The 26102-nt window shown below is 33.8% G+C and overlaps 4 protein-coding genes and 1 long non-coding RNA gene across 7 annotated transcripts; 3 read left to right on the top strand and 2 right to left on the bottom strand.

The window, feature by feature from the left end:
• The first annotated feature begins 8003 nt into the window (after positions 1-8003).
• Positions 8004-9614, top strand: LOC135120840 (tRNA (adenine(37)-N6)-methyltransferase). Of its 2 annotated transcripts, XM_064045157.1 has the most exons (11): positions 8004-8144; positions 8220-8320; positions 8371-8452; positions 8511-8581; positions 8637-8710; positions 8775-8809; positions 8864-8936; positions 8984-9033; positions 9094-9225; positions 9283-9341; positions 9392-9614. In XM_064045157.1, exons 1-11 carry the CDS (start codon positions 8117-8119, stop codon positions 9530-9532), a joined length of 846 nt encoding a protein of 281 aa, XP_063901227.1. In that variant the 5' UTR covers positions 8004-8116; the 3' UTR covers positions 9533-9614. The 2 variants fall into 2 exon arrangements, with proteins under 2 accessions (XP_063901227.1, XP_063901228.1); XM_064045158.1 differs by lacking the exon at positions 8004-8144 and having other exon boundaries at positions 8231-8320; positions 8376-8452.
• Positions 9417-12880, bottom strand: LOC135120839 (probable arginine--tRNA ligase, cytoplasmic). The gene is made up of 23 exons (XM_064045156.1): positions 12778-12880; positions 12636-12714; positions 12499-12562; positions 12095-12213; positions 11919-12043; positions 11739-11851; positions 11608-11681; positions 11436-11552; positions 11251-11373; positions 11140-11197; positions 11008-11085; positions 10878-10946; positions 10710-10820; positions 10560-10659; positions 10429-10504; positions 10265-10360; positions 10149-10212; positions 10043-10092; positions 9937-9988; positions 9784-9885; positions 9675-9730; positions 9562-9620; positions 9417-9497 (listed from the first exon to the last, which is right to left on the bottom strand). Exons 1-22 carry the CDS (start codon positions 12822-12824, stop codon positions 9567-9569), a joined length of 1827 nt encoding a protein of 608 aa, XP_063901226.1. The 5' UTR covers positions 12825-12880; the 3' UTR covers positions 9417-9497; positions 9562-9566.
• Positions 12881-16212: 3332 nt separating this feature from the next.
• On the top strand, positions 16213-16632 carry LOC135120829 (uncharacterized). The gene is made up of 3 exons (XR_010278759.1): positions 16213-16248; positions 16356-16439; positions 16491-16632. It is a non-coding gene; the product is annotated as an uncharacterized LOC135120829 (long non-coding RNA).
• A 117-nt stretch (positions 16633-16749) lies between these two features.
• LOC135120841 (ras-related protein Rab-2-like) lies at positions 16750-18072 on the bottom strand. Of its 2 annotated transcripts, none has more exons than XM_064045160.1 (8): positions 17983-18072; positions 17826-17914; positions 17618-17757; positions 17481-17563; positions 17216-17330; positions 17074-17163; positions 16940-17008; positions 16750-16893 (listed from the first exon to the last, which is right to left on the bottom strand). In XM_064045160.1, the coding sequence occupies exons 2-8, from the start codon at positions 17872-17874 to the stop codon at positions 16816-16818; spliced, it is 624 nt and encodes a 207-aa protein (XP_063901230.1). In that variant the 5' UTR covers positions 17875-17914; positions 17983-18072; the 3' UTR covers positions 16750-16815. The 2 variants fall into 2 exon arrangements, with proteins under 2 accessions (XP_063901230.1, XP_063901231.1); XM_064045161.1 differs by having other exon boundaries at positions 16815-16893; positions 16940-16998; positions 17056-17163.
• A 3750-nt stretch (positions 18073-21822) lies between these two features.
• LOC135120857 (uncharacterized) lies at positions 21823-25783 on the top strand. The gene is made up of 19 exons (XM_064045174.1): positions 21823-21890; positions 21974-22060; positions 22130-22378; positions 22440-22520; positions 22572-22642; positions 22858-22961; positions 23012-23124; positions 23399-23456; positions 23770-23844; positions 23914-24000; positions 24076-24167; positions 24220-24286; positions 24347-24515; positions 24573-24627; positions 24677-24753; positions 24804-24854; positions 24909-24981; positions 25044-25511; positions 25562-25783. The coding sequence occupies exons 6-19, from the start codon at positions 22880-22882 to the stop codon at positions 25748-25750; spliced, it is 1656 nt and encodes a 551-aa protein (XP_063901244.1). The 5' UTR covers positions 21823-21890; positions 21974-22060; positions 22130-22378; positions 22440-22520; positions 22572-22642; positions 22858-22879; the 3' UTR covers positions 25751-25783.
• Positions 25784-26102: the final 319 nt, after the last annotated feature.

The raw sequence follows: 26102 nt of genomic DNA, 5'->3' as shown, positions 1-26102 counted from the left end.
AATATACTGCATAGGGAAACTTTTTTGGAGTTTAATTACAATTTGCCTTTCTAGTGTTACACCCGAGGGTTTAACTTTTATGTTAATATTGCTCTCAATGCGCGTGGCTTCGTATATATAAACTACAGCGCTTACAACAATGCTTAAAAAGCAGGAAAGAGACAAAAAAAAGTTATTGAATATCACTTTACGCCCAAACTTGTATAACAAAAACGGGTAGAAAACGCGCTATATACAAGCAAATATACACTAACCTTAGAAAGCGTTAAATAGTCGTACTTGACTATAACTATCACAACATGCGTATGTGTCTTTTAATTATATATCCAATAAAAAAAGGATAAAATAATATATATGGTCAGGTCGTCAAAATCCTATTTATAAATATACTTTTAATAAATTGACATTAAACACAAAATTGTTACTCTTTACTCTAAACACAGCAACATCCAAGAGCACCTCCGCGTTATACGTAAAGGCAAGAGTTTTGCTAAATGATGTCACACAAACTTCAATTTTAGAGTGAATTGTACTATAAAAGGATTCCCTTGAAATACATGAAGATGTACAAGTTTTATTTAAGTTGACAGAGCGGTTAAAAGCAGGATATGTCCAACTAAAAAGTTGGGGGAAGGATACATACCCTGAGGCCCTTGTGCCACCTTGAAAGACTATGACTATAAGTATAATTATCGTTATTAATATTAACCTTTAACTAGAGAAGTGTGGGTTTTATGAACCCCCATATATAAAAATGTTTTTTTTTGAAGACAAATCGGCGGGATCTTTTTTAAATTTAATTTTTCTTTATTTTATTTTTAAGAATCTCTTATGACTGCATAAATGAAAAGAATTTAAATTACAAGAAAAGTTTAAAGATAAAAATTTTAATGTCATATGCATGCACACAAAATTTTACACTGTATGCTATTACATAATAGTACAACCTGGAACATAATAGGCTAACGCTGTGTAAGTAATAACGCCTCTAATGAAGTATTCTAACTATAAAAAACATAGTATATTTAAACAATAACTATTTGCCAAAGTTCTTTTAAGTACAATCCACACAATGACTAATAGTACAGGCTTGCAGTTGGAATTTTACATTCAACACAAATAACTCTTGTCTTTCTGTCTTTGCCACTTGGACAATTGCCACATCTTTCCATAAGTTGTGAAGAGGGCTGGTTATAGGTTTTTCGAGAAGTTGTGAGATGTTAAGTCGCAATTTACGAGGTAGACGACTACCCAGTAGTCTTTTGTGTAGTTGAGGCTCTTCAAGTTGTTTAGCAAGACTTTTGGTGTATCCTATTCTCTTTTGCGCATGAAAACTATAAAATAACAGGTAAGCAGTAACGAGGCTAATGTTTAGAAGATTAAAAATAGCGTGAGGCCCTCGTTGGTCATCAACTAGTAGAGTAAACGGTTCATATTTCATCTAAAGCGTCCAACGCCTCCTTTGGTTTCATTGTAAAACTCGAAGATTTCTGGTTTCCAAGCATAGGGTAGATACGACTATCGTGGTGCATTGACGAAATTAGGAGAAAAGCTTTCTTTTCTTTGGCACTATGGACACTAAAGTGAGGCCTTTAGTAAAACCAAAATGAGCTGACATTTCATCCCACCCTTTTGCAGGAAAATATACATGCGGTACTTATCTTTTGTTCTTTTTCAGGATTCCAACGAATGTCAGTGGTTTCTTCTTTAATCCCAGTGCCTAGAAATGGATGAGGACCAGTTAGCAGTAGTAATATTTCGGTTTGTTCCATGGACAGAAGCCAAAAGTAAAACTGAGTGGGTCAGTTTCCCCATTTCTTTTCATCTTCAGAAAGGGCAAGTTCATCACTATCCTTGCCAAAATAAATATAAGCATTCAATAAGTAGTAGGTCTTCGCATCGTTCAATACCATAATTTTAAACCTTATTTTCGAGTTTATTTGGCGTATACATGCGGAATTCGCATGGCCCCCTAAATCTAACAAGCATTTCGTCTAAGCAAGCGTATTCGCAAATAGAACAGCACTGTTGACAATTTTTAACAAGTCTTAAATACCCAAGATAATGCAGCCGGTTGAATCAGTTTTATTTTTCTCTGCTCTATAGTTGCATTGTCAAAGCTAACCGGTGCCATCTGTAGCAAACAGTACTTCAAGATCTTCATGGTATGAATTGAAGACTGAAAAATAAATCTAGACCCCTAGGAAATTCGAAGCACTAAGATATTCACGTCTCTGTACTCGTACCTATTTTCTGAAGAAATCCGCAGCCTAATTCGCAACCACTTTTTGTTTAACCGTGTAATTATTTCATTCAATATTTCAACTAGGATTCAAGAAGCATGTCTAGATGTCCATCGCCTACGGTACTGTTAAAAACGAACTATTTCTTCCTTAGTGGTGCATAAGTTGACATAAATGCTTCCATTTGGTAAACTACGTGATTCCCAATCTCTGTCCTCTTATAAGAAAGCAGGACAGATCTACTTATTGGACGTTGGTGTGAGTAGTTAAGTTAGTTGGTTAGTCTTATACTAAGGAATGTATTATCTTCCTAGCTGACTGACACTAAGTTACTAATTTTTAATTTATAAAACTCGTACTCTGCAAAAATGATGTAAAAGGGAACTGTAACGCTCATTCTCGATACTTTTTCACGTGCTCGTGCCTTTTAACTTTCTCTCTGTGCGAGCATATGCACAGGCTTCCTTCATTAAGCTTTGATCACAGCATTCATGGCGCGGTCATGATATAAAGTTAGATTCTTTCATGTCAGATGTGAGATTGACCTTCTAGTAAGAGGCTATGCAGCATTGGTTGCATTTTAGTGTTAGCGAGAACCTTACGCTCTAACTTGTTCGCTTTCGTATCAAGTACACTCTTTAGTGGAGCGAGGTTTGCTCTTTGTTTCAGGCGCATGAACAAAATAGTGTTTATAGTATAAATTCAGCAGTTTGCTTTGAGTTAGTCTTACCAAAATGACAGTAGTTGTCATATATCAACCTGATACCAAGGCAGTGATCTGAGGATGGATTACCATCCTAGGGCCAAGCGCAAGATAGCTGAAGTACACTGATGCCGGGTGCTGGTTAACAACCCTTTACTACCCTTGTTTTTCTTAATTTTGAGCTGAAATTCAAGTAAATTTAAGTTAGTATCTAAATCTTCCTTTTTACTTCAAAGGGATAGTTAAAAATCCAGAATCGTCATTATGTTTGTATTAAGGGGTTTGTATCTAGGAGAGCTCTAAAGTTGCTTCATGCACTGTGAGAAATGCTCTCTTTTATACATTTCTTTATTTTAAAAATTGATACATTATAAGCACGTAGCTTTAACCAACTGAACTACGCGGGGAAATTAGTTTTAGTTTGTTATAATTTATATGTCCATATATTAAATGCTCAATTGGGTACCTTAGTAATGTTAGATGTTTTAAAAGCTACATATTTTTGTGAGTTTGCGAGGTTAATTTTATATAATCCTTCTATATTTTCAGGTTTGTAAAAAATCAAGTTATCTTTTGTCTTAGTGGCTTCATTGTTGCTAAATGTTTAGTACGGTCGGTTTCATCTAACTTTCCTGCGGATATTAAGTTATGTTTGAATTTTGGGCCGTATATAGCCCTCCCTTGATCGAGTAAAATGTCTTAGGTTTTTTTCATGTTTTACATTGTTTATAAGGCTTTCGCCATTGAAGTAGTGTGGGTAAGCCGCGGTGTCGAGTATTGATTCAGCCGGTTTACTGTATTTTCCTTCAAGATACAGGTTTTCCGTATTGTGGTTGAAGCGTTTAAGTGTTTGCATTTTCGTAAGCAAGCTTTTTCCGTGTGTCCTTTTGTGTGACAATAGATGCATATTGAATTAATTTTGGGACATTTATATGTAAAATGTGGTTCTGTGCATCTGATACAAATAAGCTTTTTTACTCTTTTTTCAATGGGATTCTTGTAGTTATTATAGAAAGAGGTTAATGACTGAGAAAAGGTGTTTTGGAGTGGTAAAGTGTTGTCGTTTCTGCACTTCTAACATGACTCGTTTTGAGTATTCGTAATTGAGTTGTGGATTTGTTATTAGAAAGTGTTTCGGTAATAGCACTCTGTATGTGTATAGTTCTTCGCTGCGAAAGATGATAGCAAGTGATTTGAGTAATTCCACCAGTTTCGGTAGAACGCTTTTTTACGTCGTTGTCATTACAGAGTTGTATGACAGAATCTCCTAAGTGATCGAGTCTGTTGGTATATTGTTGTTTGTTTCCGTTTTCTTGTCGGTTTGCCAAACAGAGTTCCCCTAACTTCCTCGCGAAGGTTATGGGTGATTGTCTCGAAGGCGTCTCGTATTCGTCTGAATAGCGAGTTCAGGATGTTCAAAGTTTAAATCAGCTTTTTTGGTTAAGAATTCAGAACTTTCATGTATAATTCGCGATCCTTTAGCCGTTTGTGAAATTTTTTCAGATGAGAGTTTTTGATCCTCATTAATTTTTTCATTAGGAAAAAATAGGTTTGTGTATTTTATGTTCAATTAAGTATAAATTTGGTTTGTTTTATCCAGTGTCGAAACTGGTCAGCTCGTCTTGGTTGTATCCCTCTCCACGCGCTCTTTTCGTGTTCGGTGTTGTCCACGTTCTAAATAGTAGAGTTACGTGTTTATAACGAAACAAAAAAAAGGTATAAAAGAAGCTTACTAAAATCAAGAATAAATTTGTTGACCAGATTCGGTCTGTATTTTTACCTTTACGAAGGGTCGAAATACGCTTCCATATATACGAACAGTAATTTTAACTGAACCAGATAAAATTTAGTTTGCTTACTTTGTATCCAATTAATAATGTAGTCAAATTAAAATTTTTGTGTTGAAATTTAATTTCTCTTGTATTTTTGTTGGTTGTTTCTTGGGTTTCTGATGGGATTAACCACGGATTATTTTCCTATAAAAATTCTGAGGGTTGGTGTTTTGTGTTTGTTAGTATTTTGTTTGTGTTTTTGTGGTGTACTTTATACTTAATGTATTAAACATTATGTTTTTTGTAATATGTTTATTTTTTTTTTCTATTTGTATTATGTTTTTCAGATTATTCTGTTTTTCTTTTTTTGTATATTGTGTTTTAAATTGTCTTAAATGTTGTGTATACTAAGTTATTATGCTATAATGCGTAATTATAACTTTATTGGAGGTGAAAATCAAGTTTAGTGCTGCACCTTTAATACATAGTTGCGTAGGAAGACTAGGTGTACTAGACTACCTTAACTAGCGAAAAGGCTAACATAACGAGTAGTACGAAACAACGCTTTTTGCCACTTTATCTCTTGCAAAGGAATGGTTGGTCACTGGTACTATTTATATAGGTGTTTTGTACTAGAATTGCACTAGAAATTTATCTGTATTAAGCTAGAGGCAAAAAGAGCTCTCTTCCTAGTGTATGGTTCGATCTTAGTATTCTTCTACATACTAGCACTGATAAAAATAGTGTTATAATATTGTTTTCTAATAAATAGACCACTGGACTCGAACCTCCAGCTCTCGAGCTCTCCATTATTAACTAGTTTCTCAAAACAAGGAGCAATCTTACTAACTTTCTTTGAGCTCACTTATGTAGAACTCTGAGCTCTGTTTAGATTACAGTCCGTTAAGAGCGGAATTTAGTCTTTGAGAACTTGTGAGTTGCTCACAGATTAATAGTTTTATATCGTAATTATTGATAGCATTTTTGCTCTGGTATTATTTTTTAGACCAATAATTAGTTCGCTAAATGAAATTTACTCTTGTTTTTAGCTTTTTTATAAAGTCATCATTTCTTTCTCTTAACCAATTGCAAAATCAAGCTGTTTTGCCCAATTAAGTCTATTGTTTAAGTTGACTTCCAAGTATTTAGCTAAGGTAGATCAAGTCATCCTTTTTTCGTTAAGTGATAGTTTCCTGGTAGTTCTGTTCTTTCATATAAGTAAAAATTTCTATTTACTTTAAACCTGTTTTATATTAAATATAAGAAGATAACTAATTTCGAGCGGCTAATTGAATTTGGTCTAATAAAATTTTAGCGAAGATATTATAATGATATCGACAGCGAATAGTACAACGCTAATAGCATTAGGTAGTGAAAAACTACGAAATAGTCCTTGTTTACCGGAAAGATGAGGCAGCACCCTTTTCTATCTAAAATTTACGGCCTTTTAAAAACTAGGCAATTAAGTTATTTAAGACTTCAGTTCATCATAACAGGTGTTATTTACTCTCTTTCTCGTCTAAAAAGTCTAACAGTCTGTATAAATTAATGATTTTAGGGAGCGAAGTTTCAGGAATTTCTTTTTTTGGCTTATTTACCACAGCTCTAAGTTTACAATTCATTTAACTGGAGGGAAATATTTAATTAAATAAGATGTGCATGACCAAACTTGTTTGCTCAGGATTGGCTAGAATTTAAAATCTCTGCATAGTCTCTATATCAAACTAACACGTAAATTAATCAAAAATTTTTGTTGAAAATGCTTCCGCGCCCAAAAATTCGGCCAGGTTATTTCTTATGAGAGGTCTAAACGTAAATATGTACGGCAGTATAGAAATTTAACGGTCAATGAACGACGTTAAATTAATTTAGAATTAGATGCAGGTTAAAATCTATTTTTTAAAAACTTTTGAAAGTTATATTTAATATTTAAAACTCTTCATGCTATCCCTTGTTCTTCTATATCCCTAGCTATAACCAAAAAAAATTTATATGCCTTATTACCCATTTAAACTAAAAAATTAATTAAATAATGTAGCTCTAAGAAAATTTTATAAGTAATTAGATTTTTAAATTTAATAGTAAAAATTTATAATATTGTACAAATAAAAGAATTTTATTTTTAGTAAGTTTATCAAAATAATAGTACATATATATTTATAAAGCACTTAAAAGAGCTCAGAAAAGGCTGAAATTTCAGAAAAACTACATCTGATCTTCAAAAATTAGAAATTTTTATATAGATTGCGTCTTGTATAAAACTTTTAGTAAAAGGTCTAAACACTAACAACGAAAGCCGCTGGAATTTATATATTAGATGCTGGTGACTGAATTATGACTTATCTTGGCGAGTGTAGATGTCGACTCTACTTGAACGTTATAATATTGGTTGTATGCTCTCATGCTGTTTAATATGTCTAATATTGTTAATTATAGAATTAAGATTAGATAATTGTTTCCAAGTTTATAAAAGAAACGAAATTACAAAACAGAATAACGTGCTGTTTTAAATAACTAATAAATTTTATCTTGATTTAAGATAAAATAATTATTTTTAAGTTAACAAAGGAAACAAAATTAAAAAACAGAATGGCGTTTAAGGCTAACCATAAAAAAACGATTCACCTGTTATTAACTGGTTGTGTTATATACTAACTTGGGTTATAAAAAAGTCTGTACCGTTTCTCAGTAACTTTTTCTATAGATAAGAATTTACTTATTTTTGTATAAGACGAAACCCCGAAGACACGCCTTAAATTTATTTTACGAATGTTTTTTTAAAAACTTAATTCAAAAAATCCTAATTTTCACACGATCTAATGTTTTATTACAAAGGATACATTCAAAAAAGCTAATATATTGTAGTTACTAAGTAAAGCTTGTAAGTTCAGATTGCTTTATATAACAAGAGTTTTTGTAAACAGACTTGAAAAACAACGAAGAACGGCGGTGTAAACAAAAATGTCTTTATAAAAGGTAGTCAAAAGCGGGCAATGACTACTTCGGAATTATAACGTATACAAATTTATAAGCTAGTAAATACATCTCAGCTAAAATATTAGAAGGGCACACATCTCTAAAGGCCAACTTCATTACTTGTTAAGGATTTATATACTGCAGCAGTACTCCGGGACTATATAAAAGAATGACTTAGTAGTTTTAAACTGTTTTCTCAGCAAATCGTTTCCGCCCTCTAACTCCAGTGGATGATAATTAAAAACATGTGAGGGTATATAGGTGACTTCCATTATTCCTGTCCTGTAGGTTGTTAATGAAACAGTTGCCGGACCCTTGAGCCCGTAACTTTTTGGATATTCTACACGAATTGGAGCCAAGTTGTCTGTCTACTTGAGTCAGGTCGCCTCTAAGACAAGAGCTTTTGTTTTTGGATTATAACCATGTCAACTCGTGACTTTGAGAAAAAGGGTGCTTGTTTTTTTGTCATTAATGTCCATATAATAAGTCCAATATGTGTTTACTTCGTATATAATATACAAAAAGGGAATCCTTTTTTTACCAAAACCGCTTTGCCTACGTATGAGTTAACGGTTTTGGGATACGTTGAATCAGTGTTTCGAACCAAAAATGGCACCCCAAGACAAGTTTTTAAATACTGTTAGTTTGAAATAAGTTTTTTTTAAATAACTTTTAGTCCAGTGTTGTCCCTAACTCAAAGGCTAGAGTTCATATTTTGCTTCATGGCAATAAAGGGCATATACTAGAAGGATTAGAAGGTTAACGTATATGTTGTTTTAGCTGTTTGACTTGCTTGTAGACTATATGAGTTTTTAGAGTTTTCACATGTATGGCTAATTTTCTTGTTTAACTGCAACAAGCAGAAAAATGTCAACTACAAAATAAGGGCAAGTTTTTTTTCCCTTATAAGAGCTGTGCTGTAATACAAGTATATTATAATAGCCGCCTCGCCTAAAGGAAACCCTTGGTGTGTTTAGTACAAGGTCCCCCCACCGCCCTAATCCCCTCGGCTTAAGGTTATTTCGTAAACAAGAAGTTTGATCTTTTTACTAAAGTTTGCAATACTTCTTAAAAAGTTAGTCTTGCTAAGTTGGATAAACTTGATCACAATAATGGTAATGGTAATGTATTTATTTGCGTATGTGGTAGTGCACTTCTATTTTGGCTAGGCACGCTACACTTGTCCCGAATCGACTTGGTGCACGGGACGCCAATTCTGGATATAAAGCCTTATATAGAAGAGTAGTTTTTTAAGTTATACATTCCTTTTTTATATTATGACTGTTTAGTTTTGATCGCGCTGAAGGATCACTTGTTCCCCAGTGGCTTACGTCAAGCCGTAAGAAACTTAATTAACCTATTACCTAAATATACTAACTTTTTTTATTTCAAATTATAGTTCAACAAAGTAAGTTTCAGGTTCTGATAAGTGAAAAGGCCCGAAGACAAGTGCAATACAAAATCAAAGCTAGACAATTAGATTTCTATAAATCAGAAGAAGAAGTGCTCTTAGTTATTACCCAAATTTTGGGTGAGTGACTAGATTTAACTATTTTCAAAAAATTTATATATTTAAAATGTGAATCAGAAAACGATCCACGGAGTCGTTATAGGCGAAAACAGCATGAAAACCAAAAAAATTTAGATGTGTGTAAAAAATTTAATATTTTAGCACGCCCTAAAAAATTTTTTCTTAGTATCAATTTCCCCTCGACAACTGTGTAGTCTGCTGCAAGTACGATCCCTATGATGCTAAAGTTCATGTGTATGCTGTGGAGAACTGGTTTCCCGGCTGGAACCACACTTTAACAAAGTTCGAAAATGAAAGCTTCGAATAATAAATTTATTGTAAGTATTGCAAACTTACCATTTTTACATACTGTCGACGGTTTTCAAACCAAGTAAATAGAAACACTGACGAAAGATCTGAAAAGCGTACTAAATTCATTTAAGAATTTATATTTATTATTATAAACTTACTATGGCTACGGCGTCACATAAAGTTAACCGGTTTATATTAACTTTTATAACTGTTCCTGAATAATAAAAAGGTGAAAAAAAGTAAATACGGTAATTCAAATTTAAAGACCTTCTTGCACTTCAACACACTTGCAATCGCGATAAAAAATGTTAAACGTGTCGCTGAGGTTGTATAAAAACGAACATAATCCGTGCGGCATCAAGTCCTTTTCTACTGAAAAATAAAAAAAGCGCAGTATATTTTACTAATTTAAAAGCCCACCAATAGCACGAACTACTTCCGGAAACCGAAGCGTCTGCTTTATAAGCTTTATCTGCAGAGAATGAGCATCATAGCTTTCGAAATGGAATCTAAAAAAGGAAAAAACCTCACTGGGATGGTAGAGTTTTTCTAGGGGCGGTCTTCCGCTGAGAAATTCTTATAGAGGAAGAGTAGTTGCAAGGGGGCGTGCACAAGCACTGCATGAAAAGTACCTCCCGCCTTTTTAGATATCGAGACGATGCGCGCGTAGGAGTAAAGCAGACGAGCCGCGGTGTCCTGATAACGCTAATAAGCGCACATAGAAAACCTGGTCACAAGTATTAGCAACCCCCTTAAGAGACATCATCCTTTCAAAGGAAAAAGAATAATCAGCAGTCCGGCGGTTCTTGAGATCGGCGTACTTAATGGCGGAGTATGCGATGACCTGAATAAAGTGAAATAGTGAGGGACCTGAGAAGGAAAAAGAACGGCCTCTATTGTTCGCAGAATAACCTCGTGCTTCCCCGAAACATCGGAACTGCCGGGCTCGTGGCTTTCAGCGCGTTTTTCCTCGGCTATAGTCGCAGCACTGCACAAAGAAGAATTGCAAGAGTTATAAGGAAGGCGGAAAAGAGGAGGAGTACTGCTGCACAGCCTTATCGAGCAAGTCCTGGAGTTTGACGGTTTCCCCACTTCTTGTCTTAAACTTCTTCCCGCTGGCATCATGGACGACTCCAAAAGCCACTAAGCGCGACAATCAAAAGAACAGAAGGGGAAAGAAAGACAAGTATTACCGTGTTCTACGCGATGTTTAGTAGGATCGAGGATTCCCGCAAGCTTTGCTGCTTCGAAAATGAGCTCAAAGTGGAGGCTTTGCCCAGCATCCACAACATAAAGTACCCAATCTGATATATAACATGCTATTATGCAGTCCCAACGCAAACGGAAAATGCGAGGGCTACCTGCTTTCATGTCAATCAATCGGTAGCGCAGAGCGGCCAAGTCGGAAGTGTCGTAAGTAAAACCACCATCTATACTTGGCGGGGGCTGTATAAAGGTTATGAAAATAAGCGGCCGCCCAATGGGAGTTACCGGACTTTTGCACGGTCAGAGGAGGCTTTCCTTCCATGCAGTACATGAGCTTCCTGCCGTTTTCGATTGTCAGCAGTCCTTAAGTATTGTTTACAAATATGTACTAGGCAAAAGCATACGACGGAAAAATACCCTTCGACTCCAAATACTGCACCATCGAAGGCATAAACTGCTGATAAAATGATTCGCCCTAATAATAAAGCTTACTTAAAAAATCATTATAAAAAGCTAATAAAATAACACCTTTTCCTCAATATTAATATCAAGCTTATCGTAAATGCGCTGGAACTCTGCTCTGGAAACGTCACAGATCAGCTTCCAAGCCCGCGTGACGGTTGGATCACCATTCTGAAGAGTGACCACTCCCTTTTTTATATATTTAAAAAAAAGGTCTCAACCATCCTTATTTGAAAAGTGTATTTAAATACTTTATAGGCTCTTTTCCTGAATCCTTCATCCTCATCAAACCGCTTTTTAGACTCCTGGTAAAACACCTGCAAGTCGCCAATAGCCGGTGACTCGGTGGCAAAATCGGGAAACTTATCCTTTGCAGAAGAAACAGATCGTTGACTAACGAGAATACGCTCTGCGAGGGACAACCTCCAGATGGCATATGAGCATCCCAAACTGTGTTCCCCAGTCGCCCACGTGGTTCAAGCGGAAAACCTCGTGGCCTTAAGGAAGCGCGGCAACGTGAAGATAAGCACGTTGTTGGCAGATGAGTGGAAGACCTAAATACTCGAAGACTCGGGAAAGTGTATCGCCGATAATCGTCGAGCGAAGATGCCCGACGTGCATTTGCTTAGCAATATTGGGAGACGAAAAATCTATGACTATTCTTTTTCTATGTATTATTGTAGAAAAGATAAATAGTTAATAATATCCTTGATGTGTTCATTCAATAAGGGTACTTGTGGGACGGCTTCGGGAAAACAGCTCCATTTCTATAAATGTTGTCCATAAGCTTGCAAAGAAAGTCCGGGGAAAAGGTGATATTAATAAAACCAGGCCCCGTAAGGCCGATGTCAGAAACAGCCTAAAATAAAGTTATAAGAAAAAAAGGATATATTTTTCCAAAAAGGCATACAGAAACGCTTGGAAAATGTTCAATTAATAACTCAGCTACTTCCTGTGGAGACTTTGGAGCTCCAGGCTGAGATTTTACGAGAGGAAAAATAGACAACGCCGATTGACATTGATAATCAGCTATTATAGTTATAATGATTAGTTGATAACAAAAAGAATTGAGTAATCCTTCAAGCCACTCTAAATGAGGACTGCTGTTCTTTTTGCTGAAAAATTATTATTTTACTAAAGTTAAATACTAGTAAAGGCTTCAGCATCCATTGTTGCCACGTATGAAGCTGACAAAATTAACGAAATTTTAAATAAAAATCGGTAGCCAACCAAAGTTTAAAATAAAATTTTTGGGTGACTGAAAGCAAGTTAAACCGTTTAACGCCTGTATAAAAATATTTTAAACTTTAAAACCTTTAAAATTTTGCGAACATGGTTGAACAGAAACAGGAAGACCTTGAAGCTGCGGAAATGATCTCTAGTTGATAAAGCAAAACAAAGGTAGGGCGATTTAGTTATAGAAAATATATATATTGGCAAAAAGCTTAAACCTCAATAGCCACTTTAAAAAGAGTCTTAGAATAAGCGCAAAGATCAAAGAGATAGCCCCCCCAACAAGATTCGTTAGGACTTAAAAATTATTGTTAGGTAGTAACTCTTAGTAAAGATGTATTGGTTTAGTAATATAAAAACTTTAATAGTATTTCTCTTTGTATTTCGGACCCATTTAAAGTTTCCATGACTCCTTCGAAGCTATTCAGGGCCTCTATCTCCTCAGTAACAGTTTTTAACTCTCCTTCCCTTATAATCATAAAGCCCAAACAGTAATAAGTTGAACGAGAATCACAGATGCAGGGGTACTACTTCTCGTTTACCCCACCACCTTAAGCACGAGGGCCTCTGTCAATAACGAATAATTTATAAGAATTAATTTTTTTTTTTTAATCGCTTATAAATATTTTGTATTTAAGAAATAAATTGTTTTAGGTAATTAACTAGTGGGAATGGTGGTCATTATTACTTGGCTTAATGCTGTGAAATTGTCTTTTTGTTATGGAGTTCTTTAAACGATCCTCCACAATAACATCTCTACTTTATATTGCAAATTAGGTTTTTAAAATAATTTTAGGACATGATTAATAAATTATTTTCTGCGCAAGATAGGCATCCACTTTTTGGTGTGGTGGGCAATCTAACAAACTACGAAGATCGATGCATTATAATATAGTGTTCTAACCCTGCTAGTATTTCTTCAGTTATCTATGAAGTAACCTTTTAATAATTACAGAATTACAGAATTTATTAAACCTAATTATTTTTGATCATTTGTCTTAATTTAATAGCTTGGTTCTTTAAATAAAGAAAAAAGTTTATATTCACTTACATCACCCACTATTTGACAATGAGGCGCGCTGACATTTATCTGGTCTGTGCGCCCGCACCTTTAAACTATGAATCTTGGCATTTTCATACCGCAGAAGAAACGTTATATCTGGTGCACTATAAATTTTTTTTATAATAGTAACTTTATTTAAGTCAAAAATGTAAGTAAAAGCATAATAAAGAATGGAAGGCTGTTAAAATAATAGATAGACCTAACACACCCCTTACCTCATTAATTAACTTACATATTAACTTTATTACTTTATATTCAATTTAAAATACATTATTTTAACACAACTTATATATTTACTAAAGTAGTTGCCAGTAATAGCATACTTTTAAAATATATAAGTTAAAAAAATACATAAAAATGTAGTTTGAATTTTTTTAAGCCGTTCGTGTGCAAATAAAAAAAACAAGATTTAACTTATTTTTTTATACCTCTCTCCTAGTAAAGCTATGATGAGTGCGATTAAACTGATTGGAAAAAATTACTAATATTGCAGAAAACATGGTAAACAAACTTTCTGTCTATTTAAAAAAATTTAAAGGATCTTAATCGTTTTGGAAATTTTACTCACAAATCAGTTTTAGTGCACTCCAAATTAGCTAATACTTGGAGCGTTACGAGTTTTTGCGGGAAAGTTAGTAGTTTATAATAAGAAATATTAATTAATCTAAGTAGAAAGCCTTCAAGAGTTGCTACGTTAAAGCTTTTTGTAGGGTAAAGAAAAATGACCGTATGCTTATATTTAAAAATTACTTTTTGACCTTAGTAAAAAGTTTTCTTTACGTGTAGTAACTTACCGCTATTCCCCGTTAAACCAAAATTCAAAAGACTTATTCTTCATTCTTATAATATTCAATTACCCACTAAAGGAAATTTGATTATTCTATTATGGACGTAGCTGAAAAAAAAAAGCTGCAGATTTCGACTATGTGCTAATAAAAGCAAGCGTAAACGATATGTTTCAATAGGTGGCAAACAGCACAAGTTTTCCGTTATTGAAGGGCAAGTTAAAATTTTTTAAATCCTCTCCATACCTTTTTAATGGTTTACATACTTTTCCTTTACTTTCAAGAGTCTTTCCCTGCAAGGCTTTTTTTTAAAAAAAATTGGGGCAGAAGAGACCTTGAAGGGATAGTGCGTAGCCCCTTAAAAAGTTTTTAATGGCAGCAGCCTCCTAAGTTACTATCCTTTTTTTTTCTTCTTTTAAAAAAGAATAAGAACTTTTCTTCGGATCTTTTTTTTTAAAAGGCTTACCCTCTGAAAAGTCAAAGACTAATCCAGAAAAAAAATCTAGTTTTTAAACGATTTAGCACAGTATAATAAAGGTTAGGAGGGGGGACATGCGTGTGAAGGCAACTTTTGAAAGCTCTAAAGGCAAGAATGCATCACCTCATTAAATTTTTATATTAAATACTATATATAACTTAACCCACAAAATAATTAATAGGTAATTTACTCTATTTAAGTACTTTTTATCCTATTAAGTTTGTGGAATTTTAGTTGAACACTAGCATTTATTAATAAAATTAGAGTCAAGTTAAAATAAAGACGGCATGACACCGCTGGAAACCTAATACTCTCTGCTCTGTCCCCTAACTGCCTTTTACTGTGTACGCCGTATATCTATTCATCCCCATGGGTGCATATACTTATTATAACGCTTCTTACAACTACTTGTGATAGTAACATTATTAGAATAAAATCTTCCCCAAGCTAAAATTTTGGTTGGACACTTATGGGATAGAATATATTTTATTACTGAAGTTATAATAATTGATTTTATTGTGAACCCATTAATACCCTACATAAGTAAATAGCTTGGCCTTAACTAAGTCGCTTAACTTCTATTTTATATTTTCCTTCTCATTTACTCTTGTACTTTTTTGTGTTCTATTGCTTATAAACCATTATATATATATATATATATATATATATATATATGGCTTATCTTTTTATTATTTTCCTCGCGTTCCCAAAGTAATGATATTAGGAATTTAAAAAGATTTGCAAAAATGTCAGTAAGTTAGTGATAAGTGCTCACCTAAATAGTCTGGAACATTCGATCTATAAAATTTTTGGGCTATTATAGGAAAATGTTATGGCTCTAACTTCTAGCTAGAGAAAAAGTTTCTAAAGTAGTGCCGAAGTTTAGAGAGCTAAAACATTGTTAAATAAGCAAACTCATCTTTGGAGAGACTTGGCAAGAAAGAGAAAAGCCAACTAGTCGTTACGAAGATTTCTTCGGTAGTGGCGAGTCTCAGAGCACCATTAGTCTACATTTACAACTGCTAAATTACTTTTCAAATTGAACCAGAAAATCAATAGGAAGTTTAAAAGAAATATTTTTGGCAATATCAAAAGAAATTGCCTCTCAGCAGTTAGTGGCTTATGTGAAAATTTATATTCAATTTTTAATAAAAAAATTTCAGCATACGTTACTAATTGCTGATGAACGTAGTAAAGGGGCCGTAATCCCTTAATTATAAATTGTTATATATGCAGATTTTTACAGGACCATAACAAACCAGCATTTAAGTTAATAAAGTTTTACAGAAGTACTTTCTAGTTGGTGCCTTTAGAAGTACATCAGCTTTTCAATTTATAAATATGTTTAGTCTCCTATTTTGCCTAGCAAATCATAATTAGACTTGTTTTCTAGAATTGTCCCGATTAACCATCTTTACTTCACATAACCCTCAAGATTTAGTCGTATTAAGCAAAACCTAACCGCTCTCAGCTTTGATTCTTATTAGTAAAGCATGTTTAGCTCGGTGCTCTAAAAATATTTTCTTTTTCTTTTTGACCTTTTACTGTCTTTTACTACTATATATATATATAATTAATTCAATTTTTTTTTTTTATCGTTTGTTTTTTTTAGCTGCTCCTGCATACTTTTTCTCATAGAGGTTTAGTTAAACCTGCTTCTCCTTTAAGACGGCTTAAGGCCGCTAAAATCGGAGAGGTATTCGTTATATGTCCGCACTTTCTTAAGTAAAGACGTTATTTATTTTAGAATCTACCCTTCAAAATTGGGCCTGACCATAGGTTGAGTCTCGGCATAAAATTTCTTGTTTTCATGTTATTTGGATTTGGCAGCCCCATAGCTATTGTTTACTATCACAAATCTAATTCCGCATAGTTCCATGAAAAATATATAGGACACTTTTTTCCTAAAAATAAATTCTATCTAGGCATGGCCTTTGTGATCTTTTTAACATCTAAAAGTTTATTGATCTTTTTGACATCTAAAAGTTTATTTAATCCTCATGGTTTGCGAGTTTTAGATAATTACTCAAAGATTTTTATTAGCCCTTTTTTCCCCTTTCTTTTTTTGTTTCTTAGCCACAGCAGTTTGAGTTTTTTTGACCAATTTGCGAACTTGCCTGTCTTTGTGGGCCAATTTTAACTCCGCTTATCTACTTAAAGTTAAACGCTTTTCGTTAAAATAGAACTTATTAATACCTCGTTTGACACGTCGAGCCTGCCACATTTGATCTTTTTTATAACTTCCCTTGCTGATTCTACAAAAACCTATCAATTAGAACATTGCGAAATTTATTAAATCTGGAACCGTATACATTTAGAAAGATGTGCACCTCCTCTACATTCTCGGTCGTTTTCGCAGAGGTTTCCATAAAGTAAAGGCCGTGCTCCTTCGCAAACGTCTCAGCTTCCTCTTTGGAGACCTAATTTATTACAGTATTGTTATAAACCTCAGTTTTTTCTCAAACTAGATACCTTTCTTTGGGGATGCATATCGCACTTGTTGCCCACAAGCATAATCACCATATTGTTACTTGCATACTGTTTCACATCGCTAAGCCAAGTATTTAGATGGTTAAATGTTTCCCTTCTTTATAGATTAGTATCGCTTGAGAAATAGAGCCAAAAATTTAAATGACTATTAAATGTAGCCCTATTTTGTTACACCTAACTTTTATTGCCCTACTGAAATTATTATTTACGAAGTAAAAGAGTAATTTCAAATAATTTTTTTAAAAACCGTGAAATATCGTAGACCAGAAGAGCACACGCTGCTCCTCGATAGTAAGATCTAGTAATTGAACGAAAGGATTCCTGTCCAGCCTAGCAGTAAAAAGAAGTTTACCACAAAACTTTGAAAGTTACTCGTGGATCTACCGTATCCCATATTTGTAATTTATACTGTTTTCCTTCCAGAGCTATTATACGGGCCCCAAATTCGACCCCTATGGTTAAATCGTGCTCTGGTTGAAAGCGTTTATCAGTAAACTGAAGTAGTAGACATGATTTTCCTACCCCTTTTTTTAACAAGTAGCTATATATCTTTTGGACGTATATTGGGCTTTTATATTAGTAAAAAGATAACCTGTATCTCCAATTATTATGTATTTAAAAAGATAAGTGTAACTTGTCATTTTTCCAGAAGTCTAAAAGCCGATTTTAGTATGTTGAGACCTAAACATAATATATATAGTTTTTTTACTTAAACAAGTGACTTGTACAATATTTTGACAATCTATAACCTGCAAAAAAATTAAACTCAACAAAGGATCGTCAGAGTTAGCGACGGCAACTACTAAGTTGGTAAGAAGGTCGTGCCAAAGCTAAAATAGTATTACATTTATTTAAAAAAACTAACAAGCAAAAGAGGATGTAATACCTAACCTTAAGATAAGCAAATTCTCTGGGCTAGGATTGGTCTTTTCAACCATCCGTTGTTTTTCTTCTAACAAATACGAAATTTCTTTAATCTGTTAACTTATTTTTTAGTCGTTTACATATTATTACTCTTCTTAATGTTTTGTTTTAACATCAGACATATGCACGTTATTATATTGACTAAGCTTTTCTTAAAAAAGATATCTAAAAGGTTATATGGAGCATGTAAAATCTGTCCATAACCGTTGGATTAAATTATTTATTATTATAAAATTATATAACTTCGACTCTAATTTTAATACTACTACACAACAACGCTAAATAATAGATTAATAATTCTTATTAATATTTAGTTTTTTCAAATTAATGTAATATGTTTAGAATGTTATTATAAGCTAATACTTGCAACACCTTTATTATAACGACTAGGGACACTATAAACGAGAAATTTATAGTCTTTTAAGAAAAGTGTGAATATTAATCTTGGATGAATTGACCTAAATTCATCAATGAAATTAGAAAAAAAGGATATTTGGAATAGATAAAACTCAAGAGAGAACTTATAGTACTATCAGGGTCTTATATAATTATTAACGAATAGATTAGATTAGAGCTGAGGATTTACTGATCACGAATTAAGAAAGCTTTTGAGAAAATCCTTGCATTAGAAGACAAAATTTTTTAGGGTACAATGGATTTGAGAAATATATTGTCCAATTCGAGTGACTATGAAATTTAAATATGTGTTTTACTTTTTTATAGAAGGTTTAATCCACTGCTATTGAAGTCATTAAATAAACGCTCAGCTTGTAATCTTATAATAATTGTTTCCGACCTCAAAACTCATCAACGGGTTAACATAGTAATGTGCGGTCCTCACCAGTAATACCAATTTTTTGACACTTAACCTTTTAAAATTTATACAACTAATTTTATTACTAAAAAACTGCTGAAGTTTTTCTTTAGTTAGTCAAATTTAATATAGCTCCTTTTAACCAGTAATTGATGAGGTGGGTATGTCAAGCCCCACTGAAATTAATTACGTTGCCACATGGTTTTAGGTAGGTAGGAGATCGCTCACAGTCTAAATACTTTTCATTCAATTTGCTCTCTACCGGTGTAGTACACGCACAGTGCGGAATGATTCTTTAGTTTCAAGTTATTTCTCCACAAACCCAATTTGGGGTTTTTCAAACCCTACTCTACCTATGTTACTGTTTTTCCCTCGATTTGTGTGGCTTACACGTCTTCAGGACGTGTAGTAAAGTCGTATGACCCGGTTTTTAGAATGCGCAACAAATATAGATAACTAGTAAGAGATTGATTATAGTGGTGACGGAAACATTGTTGACCCGGGCTTCGTTATTGGCCATGAGAAAGATTCCGGCAAGAAGTTTGTCAAATCTGAACCTGAGGATTATCTATACGGTGTTGATCAGACAACGACAGTAGAAAAACAGAAGACAAATTCTAAAGCATATTATGAAAAAGGGTCTGCCTTCAGAACCTGTAAATCCCAAAGTTTTAACATAATTACGCATCTTCCAAACATAATTGGTCCAGCAAAGCAGAGAGGAAATTATTGTACTTAGCTTTCTGCTTGGAAGCTATATTGTTCGCAGAGGGTAAATTTTGGAGAGGAGCTCATAACACTAGTTACTGCGCTCTGATACTTTGGTAGTATACTCTGGGTAAGCATAACCTAAGACCCATATAATTAAGAGAGGCCTAGGACCAACGCAAAACTAGTATTACACAACTTGATAAATGCTAAGAATTTTATTGAATATTACCCATTAGTAATGAAGAACTTTGTCTATAGTGTGATTGGTTTTTTACCAACTACGTTAGTGAGTTATTAAGCCTAGTGTATTATTTTTATTAATTAACACCACACTAATCAAGCACACCATTAAATTGGGAAGATTTCAGGAATAGTCTGTACAAGGACTTAAGCTCCCAAACCACCAGCTAACCCAAGATCGTTAATTTATTGTTGAGAACCAATTACCTGTGTCATGGATAATTTTAATGACACTTTCCCTAACTACCACATTTTTTTCTGGTGATAATTATTGAAGGATAGTCACTTTTTTCATCATTTATGGAGTGTTAATCCCTATAATTCATCTTGATTTTTCTTGAACCTTCAATGGGATTAGTTTATTTATGTGTTGCCTTGCCTCATTTTAGTGCCTATTAAACACTAGCAGGTAGTTACCTAGTTAGGTAAACTATAATTCCTATGGCTTTTGCACCGTTATTAACAAATAGATTCCTGCCACTATAGAGATGAACAACTCAATGCTTAAGCAGTTCCGCTACAACAGTTAATAATTCACTAAGGTAACGATCGCATTAATAAAGTATTTACTCGGAAAGTGCATTATATTGTTAATCTCTGCATATAACTTTGTTCAATCCACTCCATAGACAATACAGCAGCAATCGACAATGATTCTTTAGTTACATTAATTATAATAATAGAGCAATAATAAAATTTAAACGTACACGCACGGTTGAATACTAATCCTGATACCTTAATATACTGTTAATTCTTTTATTCAATCATTTGTTTAATGGTACTATCTCTTGGTTCAGAATAGTCAACTAGTGTTAGAAAGAGTCAATACAACGAAAGACTTTAACGAACTTATGAAAGTACCATCTTAATTTGTATTTTTTCTACTCAAAGTAAATAAATCCCAGAAGGGCGACCGTTCTGCTTCAAAAGAAAAGAAAAATATATTGCCATTAATACTTTGCGAGTACTAGGTCTCTTACTCAGGTACGTTTATTCATTACCAAAGGTATAATATATTTTTATTAAGACAGCATTGATTACCCTATTAGCCATACCAAGGTCTTAATAAGATTTCGTCTACTTCTACTAAGAGGTTTTGCAAACTGAGGGGATAGCCAAAAGTTGGTAACTTAAGCAAAGACTGTGTCATAAGATGGGAAAAAGCAACGTCAACGTAAAATTAAAGGGAGGCAAGGTATTAGTTAAGTTAGCTGTTGAACAAACTCCTCTAAATCTACAAGGTCAAACCTAGCTCAAATACAAACCTTAGATTTTAGTAACACCTTCAATAAGATCTGCTGCTAGTTATTCTAAGGGGGTGCAAAGGAAAGGGCCTCATAACACTAGGTTTAGGTTGGTTTTAACAATTAAACTGTAGTATAATTAAGTCTATAAGTTGGTTGGCTAACTCATTCGTTTACGGAGATAAGAAGTTTTACTGAACCGTGGGCCATAGTCATTAAGCAAATAGGAGAGGGGGAAAAGATGTTAGCTTCATTGGTCAGAGCCCTCTACTATGATTGTTAGGCATACAAAGTAGAAGTGAAAGATAAAAGGTCGCAGTTGCAAAACACAAAACGGTGAAAACAGACTGCTTGTAGCACTGCACTTTGTCATAGAGATGAATATACAAATTATGTATTATTTTCCCTCAATCGCTATCTTTCCTTTTAAATAGTAATTACTCTTAAAAAGGAAGGGAACCTTCAGCAAATGTTGCCAAAGATAAAATCGACATTACAGTACTGACAAAGCGGTGAACGGGGGCTCTATATTTGTACAGTAGTCATGACAGTAGCCAGAAAGGTCTTATATAGTAAACGCTTTAGTCGTCGCTTCATATCACCCTAATATTAACTAAATACTTAATAACATTAGGTTTTGTTAGAATATAAAGTTGGAAGAACTATAGGCCGTGGTGCTTTTTCAAAAGTAAAGCTAGCTGAGCATCGAGGCACCAGGGAGACAGTATAACCTTCAACTCTTCTTTAAACTACTATTTAATAGTTAAGTAGGTTGTTTCATATTTATAAGCATACGTTTTGTAACAGGTTGCTGTTAAAATCATAAGCAAGGAAAGACTTGAAAGCAGCTACCGGAAAAGAGTTGAGGATTTAAAAAAGAAAAAGAGGCGGGAAGTAATTGTTTTGTCTTTGTACGCTAAACTATATATTGATTATTTCCCTTTTATATTTGCATATCTGTAGTTTGAGAAAACCCAAAGAAATACTCCAAGGAAGGTTAACAATTCGAGCCCCACTGGCTACACAAAAACTACCAGAAGAATAAATAGCGAAGCACTAATAGCTACTTTTCCCTGGAATTTCCGGCTTCTAAGTTCACCGCGAGCATATTCACATACTTGCGAAAAGCTTGGAAAAGATCAAAAAGTTCAAAAACTATGTGATAAGCATGAAGCACAACCAAACACGGCCGTAACTTCCAAGAGTATCAGAGTGACTATTTCCGAGATTGTTATATATATATATATAAGTTTTGTACTGCTTTGCTTTATAGAAGAAGCTTGATGTGGACATCACTGAAATTCTTCCCGGACACTTTTCTAGGCGCCTTTCTAAGGAAGTTCGTTTGTTGCAGGTTTTCAGAAAATTGAAAGTGCTGGTTTGTTCACTTAGGATTTTTGCGTAGGTTTTGGAACATCCACATATTATACGACTTTATCAAGTTATAGAAACAGAGCAGGAATATTACATAGTTACGTAAGTATCTCTTTCACTCTTTTCTCTATACCGTTTTTAATAAAAATTTATATAAACTTCTTTGTCTTTATTTTTATTGTATAAATAATGGTTTTATTGAATTACAAAAGATTATTAATTTTTTAACCTAATTTGATTTATATTTGTTCAGTCTTTACTGCTTCTCTTTCTTAATCTTAACAAATTTATTGACCCTTTACTTTTGTCTTGACTAGGCAGTACGCTCCTGGAGGCGAAATGATTGATTTTATTGCTCGCAAAGGGAAGTTACCCGAAACACAAGCGAGATACTTTTTTAGACAGATAATCTCTGCCGTGGGTTGTTGTGATAACTAGTTTCTCGTCATTTTCTAAAAGAGTTTGAAGCAGATCACTGTCACAAGTCCGGGATACTCCACAGAGATTTGAAATTAGAAAATATTCTTCTCTCCGAGAAAAACGAAGTTCTAATTTCTGACTTTGGCTTGGGAAGAACTTTTAAAGTTTGCTTATATTTTTTGTAAAATTAAAATTGTAAAACCTTTTTATGCTCGAGAGCCAAACAAAGGCTCTTTGATGGCGCTCTACTCTTTTAAATTTAATTTCGAGTGCAGAATTACGTTCTTAGCGTGCGTGGTTACCACTATTCTGGCTTATACACTCTTTAATTACAATTCTTTGCTAGTCATAAAATTAGTTTTTTTTAAACTTCTTTCTTAATGTTGTACTTCGCCATCGATCTTTTAATTTTCTGCTGAAATTACTTTTCTTACTTAGCCAGAAAATCTATGTGACACGTTCTGTGGCACTCCTTTATATGCGTCGCCAGAATTGGGTAATAATCTTTATAAGTAATGCAGTCACCCCCAAGGAGATTCCAAATTGCACGAGCATTCAAATTTTTATAAAAAAATTGTAATAATCTGCTTTAAATTAGTTACACTTTTTGCTATTCAAGAGAATAGATAAATTCATTTTTACATTTTTCAATTTATTTTGGGAGAAGTTTTTACTATGAATTTATAATCTACACACAAAGCTTCTTATATATAATTTTCGAGTTCGGTTTATCAACAGCTCTTCTTTGAAATTATTATTTAATTATACTTGTGACTTTTTATAATAAAGCCTATTATGAAATGCACTAGTATCGGGCGTACAGTATCAGGGGCCTCCCGCCGATGTCTGGGCGATGGGTGTAGTTTTGTTTGCCATGATTGCAGGTCTGAAATATTTTTATTTATAATTTATAATTTATAATTTCGTCTTTTATTATTATCAATTTAATTAAGGAAGACATCCCTTTCGAGCTAAAAATATGAGCCAGTTGTATAAAAAAATCAGGGAAGTGGACTATAAGATGCCGTCTTGTTCCGAAAGTCAGACCTTTTATGTTTTAATTTTTTTATAAAAATCTTCTTGTCTACTTGCTGACAGCTTCAGTTTTTTTTTAGGTTTAAAGAAATTATTCAAGTCGATTTTTGTTAAAAGTGCGGAAGCTCGCGCCACTGTTGATGATCTGCGCCTTCACGAGTGGGTTATGGAGGTACCAATTTCAGCTGGGGTTACATTTTAGCCGTTAATTGGGTCGCATGAAGGGCTTCACAGAACCTCCCTTGCGCTTAAAGCCCGTTCTTCAGTATGATGGCACTAAAATTGAGAATTGTTAGTTTTGTAAAAAATAAAAAATTATGGGAATTTTCGATTTTTCTTTACTCTGTTGAGGCACTGCAATACAATTCGAATCGAACGCGATGATGTACCAATTTAAAGAGATGCCAAAAGCGCAAAAGTATAGCTTTCCGGTAGATGAAGAAATGCTGAGCGCGTATTCGGAGCGAAGTCAGCTGCTTCCAATTACTCCTCGGAAATTATTAAAAAAAGATTTTAAACAGTAACTTGTGTGAACATTAAATTTTTCTAATAAAAATAGAGAAAATCTTTTTTCCAGAAGTATTGGCTGTAGTACTCTCTTTCCTAGTGGCGATCTACTTCTTTGCAAAGAGGTTCTTACTTGTACTGCTTAGATCTATATAATAAAGCTTTTGTGTATAGATGGGAATGCCTGCCCCTGTATCCTTTCCAAGAGGCTTATACACAGCGACTGACAACACTGAAGAGGCTACTCGAAGGTTCTCTTTTAGGCCCGCTTGTTAAATTTGATTACTTTACTCTCGAGTAGATTTTTGGATCCCATAATGGAAGATTTCTTACGCAAAGTAGAGTATTTCAGGTGAAATTGATTTGATTATATACTTGATGCCCTTAATTAACTCCAATAACTAAGCGGAGATGGTCATCTTTGTTGGCAAACTTACGGGTTTGATAGTAAGGAGTCTGAGTGTAGTGTCTGTGTGCAGGTAGAAAGTTGTTTTCCTTTGCGTAAAATTTCTAATTATTTACTTTATGGGACTCTTTATAGAAACATAAAAACTTGAAATCTTCAGAATGGGTGCTACCTTATAATTCATTAACACTAATCAAAACATTTAGAAGCTCATGTTTTCGAAGTGAAACCGCGAAAGAGCTTGAATCTTCATTTAATAACACTTCGGAAGTGGATTTGTGCAACCTAAAGATCTCTAATGATCCTTACGAAATAAGTATTCAACAATTGAGAGTCATAAACTGGAATAAAAAGCAAAATAGCCTTAGTTTGGAAATGCGTAAGAAATTTCTCGGAAGCAAGATGAAAGATGAGAGCGTACCAGCGCCCGAGCATCCTTTAAACTTAGAGAAGTACATTAAGGGTCAAAAAAAAACAAAGGATGCAGCTCGATTGGTCAGAACTTTCTATAAAACACCAGTTATTAAGAGTAACGGTTCCGCTGAAACACTTCGTACTGAGCTTTTACTTGTTTTAGAAAGTTTAATGCTCCATTGCATTAAAGTACTATGTATATTTTTTGTCTCTCCTCAATATATACAATTTCTTTTTAGCTTGATAACTTCAAAATTACTTGTAACTACAGAAGTAACAACAGATCTGTCGAACTAGGCTTAGAAGTGGTCAAGGTTTGGCTCCTTAATAGTTGCGGAGTAAAAATTAAAAGATTAAAAGGCGACGGTTGGCTTTATAAAAAGGTTCGCGAGAAAATCGTGTCGCGTTTAAATAAAAAGTACAAATGAAATCAAGCAATAGGCAATACACTTTTTATAATTGTTTAATAAAATTTTTATTAAGCTGCGCAAACTGACCAGCGATAGTAAGGCTGAGATTATTAGTTAACTATAGTATATAAGTGTGCACTTCCCGCTTAATTTTTAATAAAATTCTAGAAAATGTGTTATATTATACTTATAATAGCCTTTATCCAACATCCATACGCGAGAAATAGATTTCATGTGGAGGAGACAAAATATTTGTAAGGGCATACGAAATATGCTTCTACCTTGATTTGAATTAAAAGTGATAGTTTCATTTCATTTAGCAGACTACTTCTTTCGATCTTGACCTATGAGTAAAAGCCACTAAACTGTA

Source organism: Zophobas morio, unplaced genomic scaffold, assembly GCF_036711695.1.
Source record: "Zophobas morio isolate AGI-343-1 ecotype UQ-CSIRO unplaced genomic scaffold, CSIRO_AGI_Zmor_V1 ptg000428l, whole genome shotgun sequence".
Lineage (NCBI taxonomy): Eukaryota > Metazoa > Arthropoda > Insecta > Coleoptera > Tenebrionidae > Zophobas > Zophobas morio.
Note: the sequence above shows the minus strand (reverse complement) of the source record. Positions and strands in the feature narration are given on the sequence as shown.